This window comes from Podarcis tiliguerta, assembly GCF_965153285.1.
Source record: "Podarcis tiliguerta genome assembly, chromosome: 3".
NCBI classification, from domain to species: Eukaryota; Metazoa; Chordata; class Lepidosauria; order Squamata; family Lacertidae; genus Podarcis; species Podarcis tiliguerta.
In genome coordinates, this window is record NC_139536.1 from 12,836 (window position 1) to 38,502 (window position 25,667).

The window sequence follows — 25,667 nt, forward strand, 5'->3', positions numbered from 1 at the left end:
TTCACGTAAAGGGCGTGGGAAACACTGAGGAGAAAAAGCGCCAAGCGGCGGGCCCCGCCCACAACCCGACCTATGATTGGCCAACAACGACGAAAAGGCCAACCTATTGCTGCCGAGATTTTTATTGTTGCTGTGGCTGCTGTGCGCGTGCGTTGAGGGAGGAGGTCCTAGGGGGGCCATTTGGACGTGACTGGAAAGAGGGAAACGGACCGGAGGGGGGGAAAGGGCAGAAGACGCGCCACCGCCGCCATGTTGGTTGAGGGCAGTGGGGCCTAGCCTGGCCGCTGGGTGCCGCTGGTCTCCCTCCTGAGGTGGGAGCCTCTTGGGGGGTCCCTGCGGAGAAGGAAGGCTGGAGGCCCCCCCCAAAAAAAATCCCCTCAGGGAGGAGTCCCAACAGTGCCTGAGGGGCCTGGTTTCTCGTTGTTGCTGTTGTTGTATTATTATATTATATTATATTATATTATATTATATTATATTATATTATATTATATTATATTATATGTCAGAGCTGGCTCCGGGTCCCAGCTCACCAAGGACCAACGCTAGCCGGTAGTACAGTATCAAAGTCTTTATTGAAGAATAGTCTCCATTTACAAATCTCAGCGTCCCAGCTCTACGTCTGAGCTTTAGACCGGCGAAGCTCTATCTGGATCTCCGCCCCCTGTGCACCAGCTTAAAACTCTAATCTTACTCCACCTCCTCCTTCTCTCTCTCTTCCTCTGGGTCTTACTACCCCCCGGGGTCTCTTCCCTCCTGGACTCTTCTGACGCAGAGCTGGACCCCTCTGACTCCTCCCCCTCTCTTCGGCGTGCTTTAGGACCTGGCTCCTTACCCGGGCTGCCCACCTTGCCGCCCTCCTGTACATTTGAACTTGGCGCGCGCGCGCGTTTAACTTTCCTGATGACCGTTTCCTCGCTCCCTGACGAGGGTGTGGCCACTCCTGCTTCACGCTCTCCCTCTGCCTGCGCGCTCCCTGATCCCGATGCCTTGGACTCCTCCCCCCTACTGCACTCTGGGGGGGAAGCTAGTCCGGATTTCCAGCTGTTACTCTCTGAGTCCCCTCTGGCCCCCTCTTCCCGAGGTGTCCCCCTTGCCCTGACCATGGGGGCCCCTTTCTGTGAATCCTCCGAGTCACTGGAGAGACTCAGAGACCTCGGACTACTGTCGCCGCTGACATTTCCTTCCGACTCCTCCCCCTCGCTCTCCGTTTCTTCCCTCTCCTGTGACTCTGCTCCTGAACCCCTGACATTATATTATTTTAAAATAACCTCATAATTAAGGTTTTTCCTTATTATTATTATTAATGATTATCCTCATTATTAGCATTCTCCTTATTCTCCTCGCAGCGTTTCCCTGAGTGCTGCTTCCAAGCTCCCTCAGGAGCAGCCCAGGTAGACTGCCTCTGGCCCAGGAGACTCCGCCAGAGCACAAGAGGCTCCTGGGAGGCCAGGCAGGGTTGCCCCAAGAGGTGGGCTCCGGGGGGGCCCCAGGTGTCCTTTGGGGTGCAGGGGCCAAAGTCCTGGTTTCTGCCTCCGCCCCACCGGCCTTTGGCCCACCTCACCCTGCCAGCGCGCAGATAGGTTGGGGGCTTATCTGTCCTACTGAGTGCTGCTGGGAGGATGGCGCGCCTGTGGGTGCTGTGGGGTGTCCTGCTGGGCTGGGGTGAGCCGGGGGGCGAAGGGAGACGGGGACTGCGAATCCTGTCCCTCTCTCTCTTCCCTCTCTCAATTCCCAAAATCCTGGGAACTATAGCTCTGTGCTTCCTTCCAGCGGGTTGGACTAGATGACCCTTCAGGACCTGCCATCTCTCCCATTCTAGGATGCTCCCCTTCTCTCTCACTCTTCCTCTCCTTTTAACGGCACTTTCCCCTCCGCCCCCCCCCAGCTGGGCCTCCATTTCCTAGCTGGGGCGCCTATGGGAACTCAAGCGCCAGCGCCTGCAACTTTGCCTGCAACTGCTGGGATTGCTCTGACGAGAGCCACTGCAGTAAGTTTTGGCGCCGCCAAAGGAATCGGGGAGATGTGCCTCGATTCCCCTCTCAGAGAGTGATTTAACTCATCTTGATCAAAGCACCCTAGGAACTGAGAGGAGAATATTCCGCACAGCCTTTCCAAGGGAACGCTGGGAGTTATAGCTCTGAGAGGGTCTCCTTGGGAAACTGAACAAGTTACAGTTCCCACAATGTCCCCCAAAGCACCCTGGAAATGATTGCTTTCTCTGGACGTTGAGGGTTGCGATTCCCTTGACAGAACTACAGTTCCCAAGCTCATTTCTCTTCCTAGGGCACTCTGGGAACTGTAGCTCATTGGGGGAACAGGGGTCTCCTAACAGCACTTGGTGCCCAGAATGCTGGGAACTGTAGCTTGCTCAGGGCGCCTGATTCCTTCTCCTTCCAGGCTACCAGAATGGGCTGCCACCACCGGGCACTGCCTTGGCCTGCGACTTTGAAGGCACCACCTGCTGCTAGCTGCTAGGAGGATGTCAGCACGTAGAGTACCAGTGGCGTCCAGGGCAGGGCAGAGGCTGGGTGCGTGGTGCCAACCCCCCCTTTGACCACATGCGGGGCACCGACAAGGGTAAACATGCTTCATTTGAAGGGAGGGGAAGCATTGCTTAGTGGTTAGAGCACCCCTTTGAACTGGCGCCCCCCGACCTCCCCTCAGGCTGGTACATGAGCATCTCGGAGCAGTGAGCCAAGCGGCCTACCACACCTGCCCAACTCCGCTCCCTGACCCTGAGCAACGCGGCCTCAGCCTGTGAGCACCATGCCTGGTACAGCATGGCCAAGACAGGTAAGCTTGGGGCGCTTGCGGTCAGAAATCCAACAGGTGCAGAGCCACATACTCGGCCGCCTGGCATAGTTCTTGTAATTCCATATCAATATCACATATTACGTTTCTAAACTGCAGGATGTATCGTATCAGATAATTATTATTTATTGATTTCCAGACCACTGACCCGCCTGGTAGGGTCGGCGTAAAGAAATACCATCCTGATCATTCTTATCATGACATTTACTGATGCCCTGCTTCCCGTCCCCCACTGGGGACTGATAAAAATGAGAGCAGCTGAGACCAGATGGCAATCCACAATCCTCGCAGGGGTCAGTCTGGATGACCCCGAGGTACCTCACCCCTCCGCCCTTCCCCTGCAGGACTCAACAGGAGTTTCACATTAGAGCTGAGCCACGGCAGCCACGTTATCCCCCGGTGGCAAAGCCCCGCCTCGTCCTCTGGCGCCTGGTGCCCCCTGCTGGCCTACACTGGAAGAGTCCTTGGCGCTTTCCAGGTGGGTCTTGCGCTCCTTGCCCCACCCCACCCCCGGCCGGCTCCTTCTCTGGAGCATGTCAAGAGCACTGCCTCCCCCTCCACAGGTGATCTTCTCCTCGGTGGCGAGCGTGGCACTGGACGACGTGCAGTTCAGGAACTGTGGCCCCCAAAGTAAGGCTTTCTTTTCCGCCTTTTTCGTTTCCTTTCCAGATCTTCCGCAAAACAAAGCCTTTGGTTAATAATTTTGTTTCCACACAGGCTATTTTCCCATCTCACTTGCTATCAATCATTGTGGTGGTTCTTCTTGGGGGGGGTTGTTAGGTAAATCATATTGAAAAAGAGAAAAGTCCCCCCCCCCCACTTTCTGATCCGTTTCAACATACCATTCAAGGCACCCCAGGGTGCCACGCTACACTGGTTGAAAACCACTTATCTAAGCACTCAGGGACAGAGGCGGAGGTAGCTGTCCCAGCACCCAAAACGGCACACATGCTATGCACCTGGAGGCGGGGCTAGCTGTCCGCGGGGACAGGGCAAGCATCCCAGGGGACGGGGCGGTGATGACCTGGGGTGAGCCGCACCCACTGCACCCCCTTCCTCCGCCAGTGCTCAGAGAAGAACCAGACAATTTCCCTGCTGCTGCTGCTGCTCACAGGACAGACGGGCCTTTGTCCTGGAGTGTGGCACAGGCTTGGAAAGGAGGGGTCATTAAGCGTGACAAGGGCCCTTTGACCCTCGCCTGGTGAAAGCAAACATGTTTTGCTTCGTGTCCTGGGCTCCAGGGCAAATGCCAGTGGGAGAGACCGGGATTTAGGTTTGAGCCACCCCAGAGCTGCGAACTGCAAAGCCCAAAGATTCAGCCTGGTTTAATCTTCCTCCTGAGTTTGCCAGCTGCTGCCCTCAGTGCCTTTGCAACCACTGCCTCTGGGCCTCAGCTCCACAGCAGCTAGAGTGGGACAAAGTCTTCCACCTGGGCCAGAGACCCTTGTGGGGCTATGGGAGAGCCGTGGCATTCTTAGTCATTCCATTGCCTTTCTATCCCATTGTATCTTTTCCTCAGGGAGCTCAAGGTGGCACAGAGAGTTCTCCTCATTTAAACCCCACAAAAACCCTGTGAGGTACGTTAGGCTGAGAGGCAGTGACTGGCAAGCATCATGGCTGAGTGGAGATTCGAACCCTGCTCTCCCAGGTCCGACACTCTGTCCAGTACATCTCCCTCCCTCCTGTCTGTTGGTGCCCTTCCAACAGAGCCTCTCTGGCCTTGCTTGCCATGCAGCTATCAACTAGGGGCCTGTTCCCTCCTCCTGGTGAGCCAGGAGTGATGCAATCACCTGACTGTGCCCTCCAGGAGATAGAGGGGGCAGCCCTGCCTCCCCGCCCCCCGCCCCCCATAAGCGAGGAATCTCTGCTCTGGACACAGAGCAATGAGCAGCTTGAATTTTAACTGCCTGGATTAATCATTACAGCAGAGGCCTGATAAGGCCGGCAAAAGCAGCATCCAGAGCTCTGAGCCTGTTCTTGGCCTTGAACCATGCGGGGCACCAAGAAATACCCTCATGTCATCGACACGCCAGACCAGGGCAAGTGGGAGGTAAGGACGGGAGCAGGAGCTGGGAGAGAAGGGCCAGCACTTCCCTGCAACAGGTGGACCTGCCCCCAAGGCAGGGGGGCAAGTGGTCTGGCAGAATGGAGCTTGGTGAAAGGAAGCCTTGCTTCTGAGGGGTTCGGAGTGGGGATGGGTGCCTGCATTTCTTCGGAAGGAAGCTTCATTTGTCCGAGTGGCACCACCAGATAAGTAGAAAAGGGGGGTGCACCCAGCGCTTGCCCCTAGAAGAAGGGTCCATGCACAGCTCTGTCACTGAGCACCTGCCGCATGCAGAAGGCCCCACAAGTATACAAGAAGCTGCAGGATCAGGCCAAGGATCCCCTACCTAGTCCAGCTTCCTGTTCTCACAGTGGCCAGGCAGACGCCCCTGGGAAGAAGCCACCACAAGCAGGACTTGAGGGGCACCACAGCCCTCTCTGCCCACCTGCGATTTCCCAGCAGGACCTCCTGTTGCCACAGGTCCCAGGGCTGCAGAAGAGAAGGCAGCCTGAATCCCCCAGGGTTGTTGTTTGTTGAAAGGAAAGATGCTGAAAGAGGGAGGGTGGGTGCTCTGTCGGAGTGGAGAGTGATGGCCTCTCTGGTTGGTATGAGGGCCTGAATCATAGAACCAGAGAACTGTAGAGTTGGTAGGCACCCCAAGGTCATCTAGCCTAACCCCCTGCAATGCAGGAATGACAGCGAAAGAATCCCTGCCAGAGGGCCACCCAGCCTCTGCTTAAAAACCTCCAAGGAAGGAGAGTCCACGGCTCTTATTGTCAGAAAGTTCTTCCTTAAACTTCAGAATCTCTTCCTTGCCCCTTGAGGAGCCCTCCAAGGATGGGATATTCTCCCCCGTGCACGGCAACATATCCTGGGAGGAGGTTTGATCCAGGACCTCAGTACATTTCCAAGCCTCTTTCTGAAACTCCTTGAGAAGAGGCGCCCCATATCTGGACACTGGATTACATGTCCCTTTGAGGCTGCACCCGTACAGCATTGATGTGTCTGATCATATTGTATATGTCAGTCACAGTGAGTCATGGTGTTGGCAGATTAGCATCTAAATAAAAATAGAAATTTATCATGGATTTGCATAGCAGCCTTGTGCACAGGTGCTCAATGGGGCAAAGATTCTGGGACATGTGTCCCAGGACTTCAAAAGTCCTAGATGGAAAGTCAGCAAAAATGTGCCACATGCCAAGGGAAAACCCACCGCAAAATCTAGGCAGGCACAGCTTCTCTCAGGGTGGATCCCAGCAGATCTCGGAGGGCGGCGCCTTGCAGCTGTTCTGCAGTGCTTATTGCCCCCCTTGCGTCTGTTCCCCACAGCTCCCTCCCTTCATGCCTTTTTCTCCCAGCTGGCAGGGTACGAGGCTGCCTTGCCCATCACAGAGAAGTCCAACCCCATCACCCGGGAGCTGGACAAGGCGGACGCTGCACAGATCGTCCAGCTGCTCAGAGACTGTGATGCAGAAATATTCCAGGAAGACGACGAAGCGCTGGTCAACTACAAGGTGACTCTGCCTCTCCGTGCCTACTTGCCTGGGGTGGGGGTGATCTGGAATGTGACCCTTCAACACTGTAGAATCATAGAATAGCAGAGCTGGAAGGGACCCTGTGGGTTTCCAGGCAGGAGTTGATCATGATGAGGGTTTGCCAAACGTGTCTTCCTCTTAGCTCATTTCTACTCTTCACCCTGAGTTTGTGCCTTTGGTACAGGTTGTTCTCTAACTGGAGCGCTTGCAGGCCAGTGTTTCACAACTGTCAGTGTTTATACTGCATTTTTAACGATTTGCCTTGAGGGCACCTTTAACCTCTTTTGTTGTCCACCGGTATTTCGCTTTCCATTCTTAAGTTGGGAAGAGTAGTTACTTTGGAAGACGATAATCAGGCATCCAAACAACATGTCCAGTTCAATGAAGTTGATGTTGGATGCATTACAGTAGTCCAATTGTGAAGTTACAAACACATGAATGACAGCTAAGCTATCTCTGACCATAAAAGGGTGTAGTTGGCACACCATCCTAAGCTAACATGAGGTGTCCCTTGCCACAGAGGTCACCTGAGCCTCCAGTAGCAGAGATGAAACTGGGAGCGCCCCCAGACTACAGACCCGCTCCTTCAGACGAGGCACAACCATGCCCTGAACTGGCAAACTCCCCATCTTCTGCATCTGGGAACCACTCACACACACACACCAAGGTCTCTGTCTTACCAGCATTGTCTCAGTTTGTTGGCAACCATCCTGCCCACTGCTGCACCTGGGCACTGGTTTAGAACAGTCAGAGCAGATGCAATGGAGAAATAGCACTGAGTGCCACTGACACGCTTTTCTGTCTCCCCCAGAGGCTGTACAGCGAGTCAGTGCTGAAGACCATGGTGGACATAATTGCCAAAGTGCAGGAGGTGCTGAAGGTATGGCAGGAGGCAGTGTGTGTGTGTGTGTGTGTGTGTGTGTGTGGTGGTGGTGGTGGTGGTGTCGGGATGTGTATAAATGCTAGGAGAAGATATAATAATTAGATATTATCTTTCCTTCATCATGTTTGTGAGTTCAACAGAGTGCATCCCTTTGCAGCTTAAAAGGAAAGCTTAAATAGGCTAGTTTTAGCCTTTTCATTTAAGTAATCCAGGATGCTTTAAGGCAGACTGGATTCTCCTGGGATTTCCCCCTTTTCTCCCCCTTAAAATATTTGCTGTAGAGTAACAGATGCAGTAGCTTTTTTCAGGCAGGCTTAAAATGGTAATTCAAACTGTCAGGGGTTCAGGAGCAGAGTCACAGGAGAGGGAGGAAATGGAGAGCGAGGGGGAGGAGTCCGAAGGAAATGTCAGCGATGACAGCAGTCCGAGGTCTCTGAGTCTCTCCAGTGACTCGGAGGATTCACAGAAAGGGGCCCCCATAGTCAGGGCAAGGGGAGTGCCCAGGGGGGCACCTCGGGAAGAAGGGGCCAGAGGGGACTCAGAGAGTAGCAGCTGGAAATCCGGACCAGCGCCAACTGACCTTCGGCTCCTCCTATTGCGCGGAACATTACATCCTTCCTAGCCCGGAAGAAGGAGGGGACGACCCGCAGCTACAATTAGGCACGCTGCAAGCAGTGCCGCGCAAGTACGCAGCGTTTTTGGAGGTTTTCTGCGAGAAGGAAGCGGACAAGCTGCCTCCCCACAGGCCCTATGACTGCAAGATTGACCTCCTGCCAGGAGCGACGCTGCCAGCCGGGAAACTGTATTCCATGTCTGAGGACGAGCTACAGGAGCTCAAGGAGTTCATAGACCTCAACTTGAAGCGCGGTTTCATCCGGGAGTCGAAGGCAGCGGGGGGCAGTCCTGTATTCTTTGTGAAGAAAAAGGACACGCCCCAAAAGAGGCTTGTAGTTGATTTCAGGCTCTTAAATGCCAAGACCAAGCCCACGGCCTTTCCCATGCCCAAAATAGATGACCTGCTTGCAACGGTGAGGAAAGGACGCGTTTTTACAAAATTGGATCTGCGAGGGGCGTACAACCTGATTCGCATACGGGAAGGAGACGAGTGGAAGACTGCCATGTTCACGCCCCTGGGCACATATGAATACAGAGTTATGCCCTTCGGTTTACAAAATGGCGCTCACTGTTTTCAAGCCTTCATGCATCACGTCCTGGCGGGTCTCCTCTACAAGAAATGCGTCTGCTTCTTGGACGACATCCTGATATTCTCAGAATCTGAGGAGACCCACGAAGGTGACGTCAAGGAAGTTCTGCAGAGACTGCAGGAGCATCGGCTGTATGCCAAGCTGGAGAAGTGCCAGTTCGACAGGAAGGAGGTGGATTTCCTGGCCTACAAGCTGTCGGACAAGGGGCTTGCCATGGACAGCGCCAAGGTTCGCGCAGTGTTGGACTGGAAGAGCCCGCGCAATCGGAAGGAGGTCCAGCGGTTTGTGGGGTTCGCCAACTTTTACCGCAAGTTCATCAAGGGGTTCGCGATGCAGACGGCGGCCATTACCGACACGCTCAGCTCCAAGAAGAAGAAGTTCATCTGGACGGAGCAAGCGGAGCAGTCCTTCCAGAACCTTAAGCGTCTCTTCTCGTCCGAAGGGCAGCTACTGCATGTGAACCCCAGCAAACCGATGAGGGTTGAAACAGACGCCTCAGACAGAGCCGTGGGCGCCGTACTGTTGCAGAAGGACCCGCATGGGGACTGGAGACCGTGTGCCTTCTACTCTAGGAAGCTCAGCAAGTCGGAGCAGAACTACACCATCTGGGACAGGGAGTTGCTGGCCATTCATGCAGCATTCAAGGCGTGGCGGCACTTCCTCGTCGGGGCCAAACACACAGTGCAGGTTCGCACGGATCATAAGAACCTGGAGTACTGGCGCACGGCAAGGTTCCTGAACCAGCGGCACATCAGATGGGCGGAATTCTTTGCGGATTTCGACTTCAGGATAGAATACATCCCAGGCGACAACAACATCATGGCAGATGCACTGTCCAGAAAGCCGCAATACCTCGAAGAGGCGGCACCAGCAGCGGCCAAGCACATTTTCGCTCCGAAAGCGTGGGCGTACGCTTCAGCAACCGTGGACCTGGAGGCGGTCCGTCGAGCACTGCAGGAGGACCCCTTCGCACAAGCCAAGATGGAGGAGGTGCGCAAGGGCACGGTGAAGGACGACGAGTTCCAAATACGGGACGGATTGCTCATCCGCAGAGGAGCACTCTATGTACCGGGAGACGACCTCCGTGCGAAAGTACTGCAGCAGTTGCACGACACACCCACCGCCGGGCACTTTGGCAAGGAGAAGACGGCAGAACTAGTTGCCAGAGATTTTTGGTGGCCCAAGATGAGGGGGGAAGTCGCGGAGTACGTCTCGAGGTGCGACACCTGCCAAAGGGCCAAGTCAGTGCACAAACCTCCGGCGGGACTGCTCGAACCGCTGCAGACCCCGAGCGAACCGTGGGAGAGGGTGGCCCTGGACTTTGTCACGGATTTACCCAGCTCAAGGGGTAAGACGGCAGTGCTAGTGGTGGTGGACATGTTCACTAAAATGGCCCACTTCATTCCATGCGCGAAGGTGGCCACGGCAGAACAGACCGCCAAACTGCTCATAGACCACGTCTTCAGGGTGCACGGTCTGCCACGGTCTATCTTGTCCGACAGGGGGCGCCAGTTCATTTCGAACTTCTGGCAGAAGCTGATGGGTTTCCTGAACGTCAAGATCAACCTAGCGTTGGCGAGACACCCGCAGACCAACGGCCAAGCGGAGCGCGTCAACGCCATCATGCAGCAGTACCTGAGATGCTATGCAAATCAGCAGCCGACAACCTGGGTGGACTACCTGCCGCTCGCTGAGTTCGCCTACAACAACACGAAGCACGTGTCCACGGGGGTGACACCGTTCTTCGCCAACAACGGGAGGCATCCCAGAACCTTCCCGGGATTAGAGAGACTGGGGGAGGGGGAGCCACAGGCAGCGGAAGTCTTGGCGGCAGAATTGCAGGAGGTTCACGAACAGCTTAGGAGGCAGTTAGAGCTTGCAAAGCACGCATACAAACTGCAGGCGGACAAGCACAGAAGGGTTGGGGAGGACATACAGGTGGGAGACTGGGTGTGGTTAGCGGCCCACGCAGTGCCGACCAGATCATTAGCTAAGAAGAAACTCGGACATAAGCAGCTAGGACCTTACCAAGTTGAGGCACAGATCAATCCGGTGGCCTTCCGGTTGACACTTCCGGAGGGATCCAGAATGCACCCAGTATTCCATAGGTCGGTGCTCACGCCCTACAAAGCACCTCACCGATTTCAGGCGCAGGGCACGGCACCAGACCTGTATGGAGAGACCCCCCCAAGGAGGGAGTCGCCAAGAAGGGAGCCCATCAACCAGGTCACAGAGATTTTAGACTCGAGATGGGGGGAAGAGGGAGTAGAATATTTTCTCGCCAGTGAAGGTACCCCGGCCAGCGCCAACCGTTGGGTGCCGGACTATGCCCTGAACGAGCCTCTTCTCAAGGAGGAGTTTCATGCCTTGTTCCCACACAGGCCCATGCCAGCCGAGTATTTCGACGACTGGCTTTTCACACCCACGCTTTCAACCAGCACATTCCAGGGGTTCACCTCGGACGAGGAACCGGCAATAGAAGCACGTTCCCCGGAGGGCTCGCCCTCGGGGTTTGCCTCAGACCGCTCGTTTTGGTGGGACGATCGAGGAGAGGAACGGTGGAGCAGGAGGTGGCTGGGGGGTCCTTGGCAGGCAACGGACCCAGAGGGGACCGAGGGTGAGATGGACATGGACGTGCTGGGGGAGGACGTTGGGTTCGAGCATGGCGGCACGGAGATGGAAGCAGAGGAGATCGAGGTCGGCGAAGACAAGGAGGACGAGCCGGACTTATCCGGCTGGATGCACGCCAAGGGGGACGAACTGTATCCGCCATTCACCCCCACAACGACGGAGCACCCAGCACCCCCGCCGGAGGAGGGGGAGGGGGGAACGGGGGGCTTCGAGGGGGGGATGGATGTCAGGGGTTCAGGAGCAGAGTCACAGGAGAGGGAGGAAATGGAGAGCGAGGGGGAGGAGTCCGAAGGAAATGTCAGCGATGACAGCAGTCCGAGGTCTCTGAGTCTCTCCAGTGACTCGGAGGATTCACAGAAAGGGGCCCCCATAGTCAGGGCAAGGGGAGTGCCCAGGGGGGCACCTCGGGAAGAAGGGGCCAGAGGGGACTCAGAGAGTAGCAGCTGGAAATCCGGACCAGCGTCCCCCCCAGATGGCAGTAGGGGGGAGGAGTCCCAGGCATCGGGATCAGGTGGCGCGCGGGCAGCGGGAGAACGTGAGGCAGGAGTGACCACACCCTCGTCAGGGAGCGAGGAAACGGTCATCAGGAAAGTTAAACGCGCGCGCGCGCCAAGTTCAAATGTACAGGAGGGCGACAAGGTGGGCAGCCCGGGTAGGGAGCCAGGTCCTAAAGCCCGCCGAAGAGAGGGGGAGGAGTCAGAGGGGTCAACGTCTGCGTCAGAAGAGTCCAGGAGGGAGGAGACCCCGGGGGGTAGTAGGACCCAGAGGAAGAGAGAGAGAAGGAAGAGGTGGAGTAAGATTAGAGTCTTAAACTGGTGCGCAGGGGGCGGAGACTCAGACGGAGCTTCGCCGGTCTAGAGTCCAGATGTAGGGCTGGGACGCTGAGGCTTTGAAATGGAATCTATTCTTCAATAAAGACTTTGATACTTTACTACCGGCTAGCGTTGGTCCTTGGTGAGCTGGGACCCGGAGCCAGCCCTGACACAAACACATAATTAAGTCTAGCTTAAATGTCACATTTTCTTCACCATATTACAAATGGTAATACAAACACATAATTAAGTTTAGCTTAAATGTAGTTTCTTCACATTTAGCTTCACAGCTAAAATGTAGGCGTTTCTTCACATTGGCAGCAGAGTGGAAAGACTGAGATACAAAAAAATGCTTGATTACCTTCCCAAGGTGAGGGGAAGTGACCTGGCAGGGCAGCTTACTATACAGATGTTCATTATACTGTATGAGGCTAGTTATCCCACATGTCCAGCTACAACCATCGTTTCCGCTGGATGGAGGGCAAAACTATGGTGGAGGCCAGGTATTCAGTTGCTTATGAGGAGTGGGGTAGAGGGCCCTTGGCAGCTGGGCCAGGATCAGCTGAGTGGGTGGACACCCAGCCTATTTGTCCCTTCCTTCTTTCCTCAGGAACCAGACAACACGCTCATTGTGCTGAGTGGAGGGGGAGCCTCTGGCCGGATGGGCTTCCTCATGGCGGTGAGTGCCTCCTGCCTCACCTTCCTCTTCCTTCTGCTCTCCCCTTTCTCTCAAGCCCCCCCCCCCCATGCCTGGAGATAAGGGCTGTGCAGCTAATGAAGAGGGCCTGCTGATGCAGGGAGGGCTGCTGCCATCTGTGGGGCATCCCTGGGGCTTGCCCTCTTGCCCCTGGGAGTCAGCGCTGGAGGGTTTGCCACTGAGCCTGGCTCAGGGCTGCACCGGGAGGGGGTACCTGCCTGGGATGCCACAAAGGGACTGCATTGCTAGGAAGGGCAGGCTTTGCACTGTGGCCTTTGGGGTGGTCCCTCAGAGCTGGGGGGGGGGGCACAGGTCACCCCACACCTCCCTGACTGTCTTTGTGTCTGTTTTTCCTAGGTATCCTTTAACATACTCCTGAAGGGGTTGGGGCAGCTGCCCCAGTACACGTATATAATTGCTGGGGGGGACAGGTAAGGACACGGGATGAGCAGGTGGGTTGTAAAAAAAGCCATTTGGGACTCTAGGCTACTAGACCGGTGTGGGGGGTGTCTGGGACATGTGGGAGACAAATGCATGTGGAAACGTTTCGGGTGCAGACCTGAGTTTGGAGAAGAGAGTCTTTTGCATGTGTGCATTTGTGTGGTGCTGGTGGTAACTGGAGCTCTAGGCTGCAGAGTTTCATGTGCGAGGGTTCAGAGTTTTGGGTGGATTTGGAGGGCAGGGTGGGCTATTATTTATCCTTCCTCTTACTCACTTGTGTGAGTTTGACATCTAGTTAGCAGCGTGTAAAATGACCATCCTCATACCCTCCAACATGTCCAAGCAGAAAACTAGGGTGCACTTATTTCAGGGCCAAGATCTCGCTTGAAAGCATGGTCCCCCAAAATCAGGTGCCCTGATTAAATTGGGACAGTTGAAGGGTCTGCATCCCTTTGCAGCATAAGATGTGGAAACTTCTAGGACAAGGTAGCTTAACCTTGTTACAGAAAGTTTCAGACCTGATCGCAGCAGAAGCAGCAGTGAAAACAAAAGAGGCAGAATCTGACATTATAAAAATATGGTTGAGATAAAAAAATGGAGTCTAGACTAAGCATCCTTTCTCTTCAGCTCCATGGTGAAAAAGAGACTGAGGAGGGAGGAAGTGGTAAGGAATATTTTCATTTGTTACTTTTCCTACCAAGGGGAAGCAGGGGATATGACCTCACATAGTGTCCTCTTTAGCAATTTATAGGGGATCTTCAGGTGTCTTAACCCTTTGCTTATCCAGCAAAGCTTGAAATCTCATTTTGGCTGCAAATTTAGTTCCCACACAGACAAGTGCACTTCTTATGCCTTTTCTCACAGGTCTCTTGTAGCATCCCTGGAGGGCCCTGAGGACAGTGCGCTGCTGGGCATTGAGGACCTAAAGAAGGTGAGGCTGCTGGTGTGTGTGTGTGTGTGTGTGGAGAGACCCTTGTCTACCAGCACTCTCAGCTCTGAGTACCCACCTGCTCCCCAGAGCTGCTGTTGCAAAGGAGCAAGCACCAGCTACAGATTCTTCTGATGGAGAGCAGCTCCACCAGGGACATGTAAAGGCCTTGGTTTCCCTTGCCTTGCTGGCAGGAAGAGAGCCCACAGGTGCTCTGGGCAGGAGAGCTGATGGGTGCCTTTGGTCCTGGGTGGGCTGGGGGGTTAGGGGCAGCAGCAGCATAACAGTGACAACTGAGCTCCCTTTTCTCTCTCCTCCTCCTCCTCCTCCAGGTCTGTGAAGGGAAAAAGAAGGTCATTTTCTTTGGGATTTCATGTGGTTTGTCTGTGAGTATTTCATGCAGGACAGGAGTGGAGGGAGGGACGGGCGGGAGGGACCCTCCCAGTTCCTGTAGGAGACGAAGGGATATCTCTGTTCCAGATGGGCAGGGGAGCAGAAGACGAGAGGGATGTTGCACCCCACCCCAGCCAGAAGGTTTCACATGGAGGACCACAAAAGCCACCACTGACAAACTCCCTCAATGTCAAGTCCTTAGGTGTGTCCAGTGGATGTTTCTGCTGGCAATGGAGAAGGGCCACTGGAGCTCAGTGGTTGGAGCATCTGATTTAGGGCAGAAAGTCACAAGTTTGATCCCCCACCTCCAAGTGGCGCGGGAAGAGAGCCCTGCCTGAAACCCTGGAGAGCTGTTGCCAGTCAGTGAGGCAACGTGTAGTTAACTATGGAACCTGCTGCTGCAGGAGGCCGTCATGGCCACTGACTTGCATGTCTTTGAGAGGAAGCGAGAAATACATGAGGGGGAGAGGGCTAGCAATGGCTGCTAGTCACAACGGCTACTAGTCACGATGGCTCTGCTCTGCCTCCACAATTGGAAACAGCAATGCGTCTGAATACCAGTGGCTGGAAATCACGGGAGGGGAGAGTAGATCATGTGCTCGACTCTTACTTGCGGGTTTCCCTTTGGGGCAGCTGGTTGGCCACTGTGAGAACAGGATGCTGGACTAGGTGGGCTTCCTTTGGCTTGATGCAACAGGCTCTTCTTATGCTGTTGCACTGAGTTTTGTACATTGGTGCCAGGCCTGAAAGAGGAAATATGAGTCCGGGAGACGGAAGTAACCCTTCCCAAGCCAGGGGTCCCCTTGGAGCTTGGCCTTGGAGGAACATGGCCTTTGGAGCAGAGGCTGCCTGCCTGTGCCTGCAACTAAGGCATGGCCACTGTGGCTGGTGCCGCCTCACACGGGCTCTGCTTGCTTGCAACAGGCTCCCTATGTGGCTGGGCAGCTGGACTTCTGCATGAACAACTTGGACATCTATGTCCCAGTTCTGGTGGGATTCAACCCAGTGACCATGGCCAGGTAAGGGGGGCAGGGGGCAGGTCCGGAAGAGCTGCAGGGTGAGCTGCCAAACACTTTGTCCAGTCTGGCCAACCCTGTTCAGAGCATCTCCTGTGCCAGAGGCCAGAGGCAACTCAAGCTTGGGAGGCGCTTGGCTGGGGGAGAAGAAGGCAGATAATGGAGATGGGTTGAGGATTAAATGTGTAACTTTAAATTTAAATCACCAATCCCACATGTGGTGGGGAAATATGAGAGTAAACAGGCTGTGAAGCCCTTTTAGCAGAGTAAAAAACACACAGCCGCTTTTGCAGCTTCCTGGAATCTAGGAATTAGGCAATTACACCTCTTATCCCAGTTTATTTGTAGTCTGCTGACTTTCCCCCCTCTGTGCCCTTTGTTAAGAATGAACCACACACTTTAGTAAGATAATCAAGAAATCCCCAGCTAAAGTAGAATGAGAGTGAGTTTGGAGTGGGATGCAACCTTCTTTCTGCTTCAGAGGTTGGGCTTTGTAAAATGTTCATCTGCATTAACAGTAATCTATAATGAACATTCTAAATTCTCCCTGTGGCAAGCAAGAGGAGGTCCATGTGGGGCTCTGGAGAGGGTGACCTTGTGGAGGTGAAGAAAGTGATGAGGTGGCCTGGACAGCAGAATCCAGTGGAGCGGGGGGATCTGGGCAAGAGGCCCCTGCCTGCCCTCTCACACCCCACATCTCCCTACAGGACGGACAAGATTGAGGGCTTCCACTCCACCTTCCGGCAAGTGGCCGAGAGGATGGAGAAGCTGCAGGAAACCCACCAAGCCTTCATCCTCAATCCTGCCGTGGGGGTGAGTGCTGGGGAGTGGGGGGGGGGGCTTCCCTGTGCTTCCCTCATCAGACCTACCATCCCTGCGCATCCATACCACATATAGGCATTGGTGGGGCCGAGGGTGGTCCACTGGAGAAAGCAGCCCACAGATAGGGGGCAGGGGCTGTCACCTCTGACCGAGCCCATTCTCAGGGTGTCACTTGCTGCACCTCCCTCAGGTGAAGCACCTGGAAGAGGCCCTTGGATGGTTATGGTTCTTCAAAAGGCTTTGGTGCCATCAGTCAATGAGGAAAGGGTGTTCCAAGCCAAACAGAGCCCCTCTGCAGGCAGGAACCTGTTCTAGAGTAGAACCCGCCCCCCTGTGCAGCCCATTCCCTGCCCTCCCCAGCACTCACATATATGGAAAAAATGGAATTCAATAAGCATGTTTACCTGAAATCTACTTCCTTCAAGTTCTATCTTTCAGGGCAATTTGTTTCGTCATCAGCCCTGCGGGCGGGGGGGGGGGGGGAGAGTGTGCTCACTTGGGCTCCACATGTCTCTCGTAACAAGGGCTGCTGGCTGTGGGCATCAGGGTATGCTTTAGTTGTGCTCCAGTATAAGAGCTTGTTCCCAGGAAGGCCTGCAATGGGCTAGTGCAGGCAGGCAGGCAGGATTGCCAGCCCAGTCCATGGGGCCCTGATCTCTGGCACATCCTGGCAGCTGCCATGGGGCATTGGGAGAGTCTCCTCTAAGGACCAGGCAGGGACTGGTCTCAGCCCACTGTGCTCTTTCAGCCTGAAGGGCTCACTGGCTCATCCCGCATGAAGGGCGGCAGCGCCACCAAGATCCTTCTGGAAACTCTGCTCCTGACTGCACACAAGACAGTCTCCAAGGACAGCGAGATCTCAGAGAAGTGAGTTATGGAGCAGAAGCCAAGCAGGGCAGCCTCTGGGGGCTCCTCCATGGGGTGGGGAGAGGAGCCTCTCTTAGCTCCCAGTCCCTCTCCTGGCAGCTGACCAGCAGCACAAAGCCCAGCAGAGTTCTCTCTGAATCCTCTCTGCAGGTGTCTTCTGGAAATCCTCCGCACCTATGAACGGGCCCACAAAGTCACCTATGGTCAGAGCAAGAAGATTGCTGCCCTTGTGAAGCAAGCAGGGACCAGGTGAGCCTCAGGTGGGCAGGAATTTCTTCACAGCAACCAGAATTTATCTTCCTTGAACCTCAGCTCCTGTGGGCTTTGGCCTGTCAAAAACTCTCTGCCCCCCAGCACAATCTCTGCCTCTCTCTGCCACAGCCTACAGAAGAAGGCTTATGTCTACCTGGTCGGCTGGCACACCCTGGGCATCATCGCCATCATGGATGGGGCTGAGTGCATCCCCACCTTTGGGGCAGGTGAGCCCTACCAGGCAAGGAGGGTGAATTCAGTCTGGGCAGAGAGTGGTTCTGCAAATGTGGGACCCACCACCACCAGAATGTCCCCATTTACCAGGCCCAGGAAATGTCATGTGCTGGAGGAGGGGCTGGAGGAGGCTGCAGGCGATTGGCAGGAGGTCCCAGTGCGTGTGCATGAGTGTGTGAGAGAGAGAGACTGAGAGAGGGTGGGGGTTCCTTCTTATGCAGACACATGAACTCTCTTTTCTGCTTCTCCATGACACAGACATCAACGATGTCCGGGGCTTCCTCATTGGGGACCGCAGCGAAATGTTCAACAGAGAGGCTGATCTGATTGCACAGGCGAGTGGTCAGAGGAGGAGGTTGTTTGGACACCTGCTAGGCTGGGGTCTTCTCCTTCCTCACCTCCTCTTCCACCTCCTCCTCCACTTCCTTCTCCTTTTTTCGGGGCTTCTACAGAAAGGGGACAGCAAACCCAAATGCACAGGCCCAACCCCGAAAGCAAGAGGCGCTGCGCCCTCCAAGGGTCACCCCCTTCTCCAAGGCCCCCCTCACGTGGGAGTGGGGCGCACAGACCAAGCAGTGCCAGGACATCCAAGGCAACAGCCAGTTCATCTCATTTCTGGTAGATCAGGGCCAACCAGTAACTCAAGACCCCCTGCATGCCCCCCCCCCAAGCCAGGCGTGGACAGCTGCTTCTTTCTGTTTTTCTCGTGCAGGGCCCCAAGTTTGCTTTCTCTGAAGAAGATTTTGTGAAAACAATCCTCCCATCACTGACGGAGCTGGATACTGTCCTCTTCCTTTTCACAGTGGATGGTGAGAGATGGGGGCGGGCGGGTGAGGCTGGGGGGGGGGGGCAGAAGGGCCTCTTGGGAGATGCAGCAGAAAGGAAAGGCATCTCCACATGGTTAGACTACGGAGGCAGAGATGGCCACCAACTTGGCTGCCGTCAAGAGGAGGAAGTTGTTGTTTTATACTCTGAAGAAAATTCATGGAGGACACAAGGCTGGGTTCTGCCTGCACTGTCAGACCAGTTCCTGGGCCCCAAGTGGAGAGGGGGCTGGCTGCTGCTGCTGCATTCAGATCCTGCTTGTGGGCTTCCTTTTGGTTGGCCACTGTGAGACCAGGATGCTCCACTAGATGGGTCTCCTTTGGCCGGATCCAGCTGCAGGGCCCTTTGGATGTTCTAGGGAGCCATGAGGTGAGAGGACGAGGGAGTCTGCAGCTCAGCAAGCACAGAAGGGATGGCAGAAAGGGGGCTGCTGGAGCCAGCGCTCTGAGGGCTCCTGACCTCCTACCCTTTTTGCCTGGTTCAGAGGGGGGGCTGCAGCTCAGCGGCAGAGCAGGAGGCGGCTCTGAGGTCCAGCCACCAGCATCTCTAGGTGAAAAGAATCACAATTTGCAAGGAGCATGAGAAGAGCCTGGCCATAGTGGTTGGATCAGGTTATGGATGGCATGGGGAGGATACATTAATTACAATTGCCAGTCTTCCATGTGTATGGGTTACACAGAGAACCCCATCCTTGGCAGCAAAATACAGAAGCTTGAAACTAGGCTGCAAAGCATTATATTTTCTGAGCAAATCCAGCTGCTTGATATTTTGTTCTGTTTTCTTATATTTTGTTGGAAGCCATTCAGAGTGGCAGGGGCAACCCAGACAGGTGGGCGGGGTAGAAAAAAATATATCATTATTACTACTACTACTACTACTTACGAAGGTTAGCTGGCTTAACCCCTCTTAACAAAGAATCCAACAACAACTTAAAAAGTAAGTAGAATTAGTGTTTACTTACTTAGCAGTCTTGCATTGGATCACAGCAAAGGCAGCAGTAAAACTATGCAGGTAAAATACTTAAGGGTTTCAAAATATATAGCTGATTACAAAATTGGATTCTGCAGTCAGGGAGATCGCCAACATATGTCTGCCTTGAAGGCATGGTGAAGAAGTGTGAGAGAGAAGCGACAGGAAACAGAGGAAATGACATCACACAGAGCTCTCTCTCTCCACCTTTTACATTTCTATGGTCCAAATCTGCCTGTCTAGCAATTTACAGTCCTGTGGTTAATAGCCCCTAGACTTCTTAACTGTTAAATTTTGAATGCTAATCTCCTACACATAGGGGGCCCTCCTGTCCCCCAGAGCCCCTGGAGACAATCCTGGGCTGCCTGAACCAGTGGCTGGCTCCACATCAGACAGCCCCACCTGTGAGTCAAAGGCACTTGGATCGGCTCCTCTCCCTCCTTTCCGGAAAGGGAAACAGCTGGTGGGAGAGTGAGCACCCTAAACCCTCTTGTGCTGCCTTCCTTTGCCACCAACACCCCTCTCTCCTCTCTTGACTGCAGACAACCTTGATGAAGTGGAGAAGTTGGTGGTTCAGGTGAAGGAGAGGACCTCCAACGTGCAAGCCCTTTCTCATGCCACAGTCGGGCAATACCTGCCGGTAGGTGCTGTCTGCAAGGTGGGCATGTTTGCAGGCCCTCAATACCTGATGACTGATGGCTACTGGTCACGATGGCTATCATCCATGGTCCACTGCCCTGGAGGGGCAGAATCACACATGCAAGAGGGCTCTGCCACACCCATTGAGCAAGCCCCTTTCAGATCTTGACCTTTTGGCTGACTGTTCCCCCCCTCTCCCTGCTTTGCCCCCTGCCCCCGCCAGGCCTCGCTCAAGAAGCTCTTCCCCTCCATCATCAGCATCATGTGGCCCATCCTGTTCCTGGAGTATGAAGGCAAGTTCATCCAGGTGAGGAGGGGGCAGGGAGCCACTGACAAGGGGGAGGGGGAGAGTTGCTTTGTGTCCAGGCTGGAGCCCCCCTGGCCTGGCCCTTCTCTGCCCACCCTCCACTTGCCCATTCAGCCCATCCCCCGTCCCTTTGCAGAGGTTCCAAAGGGAGCTCAGCACCAAGTGGATCCTGAACACAGTCAGCACCGGGGCTCACGTGCTGAAGGGCAAGATCCTGCGCAATTACATGGTGGACCTGCGAGTGAGCAACTCCAAGCTCTTCTGGAGGGCAGTCAGCATCCTGCAGGTACTGGGGGCAGGGGTATCCCAGAAGGCTTCCCTGCAGGGCCATGGAGCTAGTCGATGGGTGTCCACTTCCCAGGGTGAGGGCTGGCCAGCAGAGTGCCAGCAGAGTCTTGCTTTGGCAACAGCAGTGCCTGGTGCAGGGTCAGGCCAGTCGAGGTCTTCCGCTCAGTCCAGGTCCCTCTTTCTTCCAATTTCTAACACTGAGGAGGGGGCCTCTGAGACCCTGCCTGTCTCCCAGATTTGCTTGTACTGTATCTCAATCATCCACTAAGATGCGTTGGGAAGCAATGGCAGGCTTTATCCTTGTGATCCTCACAACAACCATCTCAGGTAGGCTACTCATGGAAAGACAGTGCCTGGTCCAAGGACGCCCATGAGGACTGTCAGGGCAACATGGTGACATGAACCTGAGTGATGTTTGCTCACATCACAGGGGCTCTGTGGGGCCACCACCTTGCGGGGAAAAGCAGAGCTCAAGTCCCCACACTCAGGAGGGACCTGTGCCCTTTTTCACCCCCTGGCAGCCCCACCCAACTTCCCTCTCTCCCTCCAGAGGTTCTCGGGCCAGCCGCATGCCAAGTGCCTGGAAGGTCTCCTGCAAGCCATCTATGACCCTGAGCCACTCTCTGAGGATCTCCGCACAGCTCCAGTCTCCAAGCACATTGCCGTAGCAACAGACAAGAGCAAGGTAGGCAGGTGTTCTCTCCCTCCTCCCCCCCCCCCGCACCTGCCCATCCCACTTCTCCATCTGGTCATCCCACACTTGTGCCATGACACAGGAGGTACAAGTCACACCAATCACACTTCTTATTGCTGTTTATTTGTGGTCTACTGGCCTTTCCATTCTCTGTCCCCATTGCTAAGAATGAACCACCTGTTTTAGTAAAAACAAAAATATTTTACTTACATTCAATACAGACAGCAAATAAATCAAAGTTGTATGCAGGTAAAAATACTTCTTAGTTGCAAAATGCAAATTTAGTTTCCAAAATGGAGTATGGGATCCCAGAAGAGCCCATATATGTGCATATATGTGCAAGAGAAACTGGGGAAAGGAGGAAGAAAAGATTAAGATGCCCAAACCAATGGCTTCAAGTTACAAAAAAGGAGACTGATTAAACATCAGGAAAAACTTTCTGACAGTGAGAGGTGTTTACAGTGGAACCGTCTCCCTCGGAAGCTGGTGAACTGTCCTTCCTTTGAGGTTTTAAAGCAGAGGTTGGATGGCTGTCATGGGTGCTCTAGCTGAGATTCTTGCATTGCAAGGGGTTGGACTAGATGGCCCTTGGGGGCCCTTCCAACATTATGGTTCTAAGATCTTTTGTCCTATTTCCTGCCACAGGAAATGCAGGAATACAGGAACTCTGTATTCCTTAACCCTTTCATATGCTTATTAACAAACATAATGGTCAGTTTGACTGAAGATTTCCCCACATCTCTTCCATTTGCCCAGGTTGTACCCACAGCCCTGCTCTGCCTCCTGCGTAGCTGCTCGGTGCCAGAGGCCCGCGCCCGCCTGGATGCTGCTCCCTCCCTCCGAGCCGCCCTTGACACTGCGCTGAATGCTCCTGGAAGGAAGCGGGGGGCTGACAAGTCAGAACCTGAAGAGCAGAGCACATAGGGGGGGAACACTTATTCCAAGGGGTCCCACAGCCTCAAGCCCCAGACGGTCTTCCAAGCAGAGGCACTCAGCCTGACGAGAGAGGCCTCCTCTGACACTGCCCTGCTGGTGCTGGCCTGTCTTCTCCCAGTGGGGAAAGGGGGTGGAGGGAAGGGATGAGGAGGGATCTGGGATGAGAGCTACTGGAAGTGAGGCCAGGACAAGGATCCTGCTGTGCCAGGAAACAGGTTCTTCTTCCCTTTGGGAGATGGATCTGTGCCTCTGGGGAATGCCCTTCTTTGCCCCCTGGCAGGGTGGGCCTTGCCCCAAACGACTCCCTTGTCTCAGGAGCTGCCCTGCCATGCCCTGTCCTGCCCTTCCCCTCCATGCACCCCCGGCATTGGGCTGCCATGCTAAAGTGGGTGTCAGCCTTTCCTGCCAGCCCCTCCGATCTGTGCTTTCTCCTTGCCAGCTCACATCCCTGGCACTGCCACCTGTGCCCTCTTCTGCAAGGCTGGCTGCCTGGTGGACCATGGCGTGCTACTAGGGAGACAAGAAGGGCTTCAGATTCCCAGCCTGCCCTTCCACAGCCACCGGCACCCAGCTAGGCAGTGCAGACTGGGCGCCATCCACCTGCAGACTGAGCCCAAGCCAGGTGGGTCTTAGAGAGGCCTTCTCCAAGTCTCATGAAATGTCCTGGGGGACCTTGCAAGGCTCTCAGCAAATTGTCTGTGATGCCTGTAGTCAGTATATGCTGGCAGTGTCATTGTGTGGCCTGGTGGTATGAGGTGAGCATGGCAGGTGGGTTGGAGGTAAAGGGACCTGGGTCCACCCTGCCCCCTGGAGCCCCTGCCCCTTTCTCTGTCTCAGTGCATGAGGTTGGCACAGCTCATTTCCTTCCTTTCTGCCCTGGAGCCTGAGGTTGACTGTGTCGCTCCTCCTGTCTTTGACGGGGAACCAGCTGGCGAGTTCTGGGCTCCTCTCTTTTTGTAATAAAAGATGTTTCTGTGCACTGGGTGTCCTGTTCTTGCTCGATTTGGGGTGGGTAACTGGAGAGCTCAGGTTCTAGAAAAACTTCCTGAACCACCCGCAAGGATCAGACTGTAACCTCTCTCCCCAAATACACACAATGTGCACACCATGAACTCTGAGGGCTCCACGTGGCAAAGGAATGCTTTCATAAGGCCTAGCTTGACCTCCCACTTGGATGGAGCATGTGCCCTGGGATGGCGTCACGGGTGGCCTTGACCACACCCCACCCCAGCCAGTATACCTCTTCGGCTGGCCTGGAAAAGTGACCCTTGCTCCTGTGCATATGTACACAAAGGGTACATGTGGCTGCTGGGTGCACTTTTGCTGTTCAGGAAAGGGAGAGGGTGGAAGCTGTGGACTTGAGCTCCTGTCAACAGGAAGTCAGCCATCCACCCACCCACCCACATCTGATCATTTAGAGTCATCAGAGGTGGTTCCTGCTGAGACAATGGCTGGTTTGAGGTTTTGAGAAGAAAGACACAGAGCTGCTTGATGGAGCCCCAAAAGAAACTGGTAGCCAATTACACAGATTGAAAGTTGGCATGTGATTTGTCCTGCTGCCCCCAGATAGCAGTGTGGCTGCAGCATTCTAGCCCAAATGAAGTTTCTGAACTATCTTCATAAAATGCCATTACAGTGGTACCTCAGGTTACATATGCTTCAGGTTACAGACTCTACTAACCCAGAAATAGTACCTCGGGTTAAGAACTTTGCTTTAGAATCATAGAATCATAGAATCATAGAGTTGGAAGAGACCACAAGGGCCATCGAGTCCAACCCCCTGCCAAGCAGGAAACACCATCAGAGCACTCCTAACATATGGTTGTCAAGCCTCTGCTTAAAGACCTCCAAAGAAGGAGACTCCACCACACTCCTTGGCAGCAAATTCCACTGTCGAACAGCTCTTACTGTCAGGAAGTTCTTCCTAATGTTTAGGTGGAATCTTCTTTCTTGTAGTTTGGATCCATTGCTCCGTGTCCGCTTCTCTGGAGCAGCAGAAAACAACATTTCTCCCTCCTCTATGTGACATCCTTTTATATATTTGAACATGGCTATCATATCACCCCTTAACCTCCTCTTCTCCAGACTAAACATGCCCAGCTCCCTTAGCCGTTCCTCATAAGGCATCGTTTCCAGGCCTTTGACCATTTTGGTTGCCCTCCTCTGGACACGTTCCAGTTTGTCAGTGTCCTTCTTGAACTGTGGTGCCCAGAACTGGACACAGTACTCCAGGTGAGGTCTGACCAGAGCAGAATACAGTGGCACTATAACTTCCCTTGATCTAGATGCTATACTCCTATTGATGCAGCCCAGAATTGCATTGGCTTTTTTAAGATGAGAACAGAAATCATGCAGCAGCGGCGCAGCAGCAGTGGGAGGTTCCATAAGCTAAAGTGGTGCTTCAGGTTAAGAACAGTTTCAGGTTAAGAACAGACCTCCAGAACGAATTAAGTTCTTAACCTGAGGTACCACTGTAGTGCAATTCATCCTGGAGGTAACCAGAAAGTGATTGACTGTGGTTGCCTCTGACTTCTCAGATACCGTGGAACTCGGATTAAGTACTTAATTCGTTCCGGAGGTCCGTTCTTAACCTGAAACTGTTCTTAACCTGAAGCACCACTTTAGCTAATGGGGCCTGCTGCGCCGCTGCCACAGGAGTTCTGTTCTCATCCTGAAGCAAAGTTCTTAACCTGAGGTAATATTTCTGGGTTAGCGGAGTCTGTAACCTGAAGCGTATGTGTCAGGGGTTCAGGAGCAGAGGCACAGGAAAGGGAGGAAATAGAGAGCGAGGGGGAGGAGTCCGAAGGAAATGTTAGCGATGACAGCGGTCCGAGGTCTCTGAGTCTTTCCAGCGAATCGGAAGATTCACAGAAAGGGGCTCCCATGGTCAGGGCAAGGGGGGTGCCTAGGGGGACACCCCAGGAAGAAGGGGCCAGAGGGGACTCAGAGAGCAGCAGTTGGAAATCAGGACCAGCGTCCACACCAGAGTGCAGTAGGGGGGAGGAGTCCCAGGCATCGGGATCAGGCGGCGCACCGCCAGCGGGAGGACATGAGTCAGGATTGGCCACGCCTCCATCGGGGAGCGAGGAAACGGTCGAGAGGAAGGTTGAAGGCTGGGCGCGCGCGCCAAGTTCAAATGTACAGGAGGGCGGCACAGTTGGCAGCCCGGATAGGGAGCCAGGTCCCAAAGCCCGCCGAAAAGAGCGGGAGGAGTCAGGGGGGTCAACGTCAGCGTCAGAAGAATCCAGGAAGGAAGGGACCCCGGGGGGTAGCAGAACCCAGAGGAGAAAGGAGAGACGGAAGAGGTGGAGTAAGGCTAGAATCTTAAACTGGTGTACAGGGGGCGGAGATTCAGATGGAGCTTCGCCGATCTAACCCTAGACGTAGAGCTGGGGCGCTGCGGATTGAAAATGGAAACTGTACTTCAATAAAGACTTT

General features: G+C 54.4%; 1 protein-coding gene across 7 annotated transcripts; it reads left to right on the forward strand.

Annotated features, from left to right (window-relative positions):
• The first annotated feature begins 269 nt into the window (after positions 1-269).
• GCKR (glucokinase regulator) lies at positions 270-23,208 on the forward strand. 7 transcript variants are annotated; one of them, XM_083433806.1, is made up of 24 exons: positions 270-311; positions 2,398-2,577; positions 2,665-2,793; positions 3,156-3,289; positions 3,375-3,441; positions 4,737-4,861; positions 6,214-6,369; positions 7,202-7,270; positions 12,532-12,600; positions 12,976-13,049; positions 13,924-13,990; positions 14,320-14,373; positions 15,305-15,399; positions 16,104-16,209; positions 16,967-17,085; positions 17,236-17,334; positions 17,467-17,564; positions 17,830-17,906; positions 18,284-18,380; positions 19,908-20,005; positions 20,228-20,311; positions 20,448-20,597; positions 21,150-21,284; positions 22,050-23,208. In XM_083433806.1, exons 6-24 carry the CDS (start codon positions 4,802-4,804, stop codon positions 22,215-22,217), a joined length of 1,875 nt encoding a protein of 624 aa, XP_083289932.1. In that variant the 5' UTR covers positions 270-311; positions 2,398-2,577; positions 2,665-2,793; positions 3,156-3,289; positions 3,375-3,441; positions 4,737-4,801; the 3' UTR covers positions 22,218-23,208. The 7 variants fall into 7 exon arrangements, with proteins under 7 accessions (XP_083289932.1, XP_083289929.1, XP_083289928.1 ...); XM_083433803.1 differs by lacking the exon at positions 270-311 and adding an exon at positions 4,331-4,388 and having other exon boundaries at positions 2,306-2,577; positions 6,185-6,369; XM_083433802.1 differs by lacking the exons at positions 270-311; positions 2,665-2,793 and adding an exon at positions 4,331-4,388 and having other exon boundaries at positions 2,544-2,577; positions 6,185-6,369.
• The last annotated feature ends 2,459 nt before the right edge of the window (positions 23,209-25,667 follow it).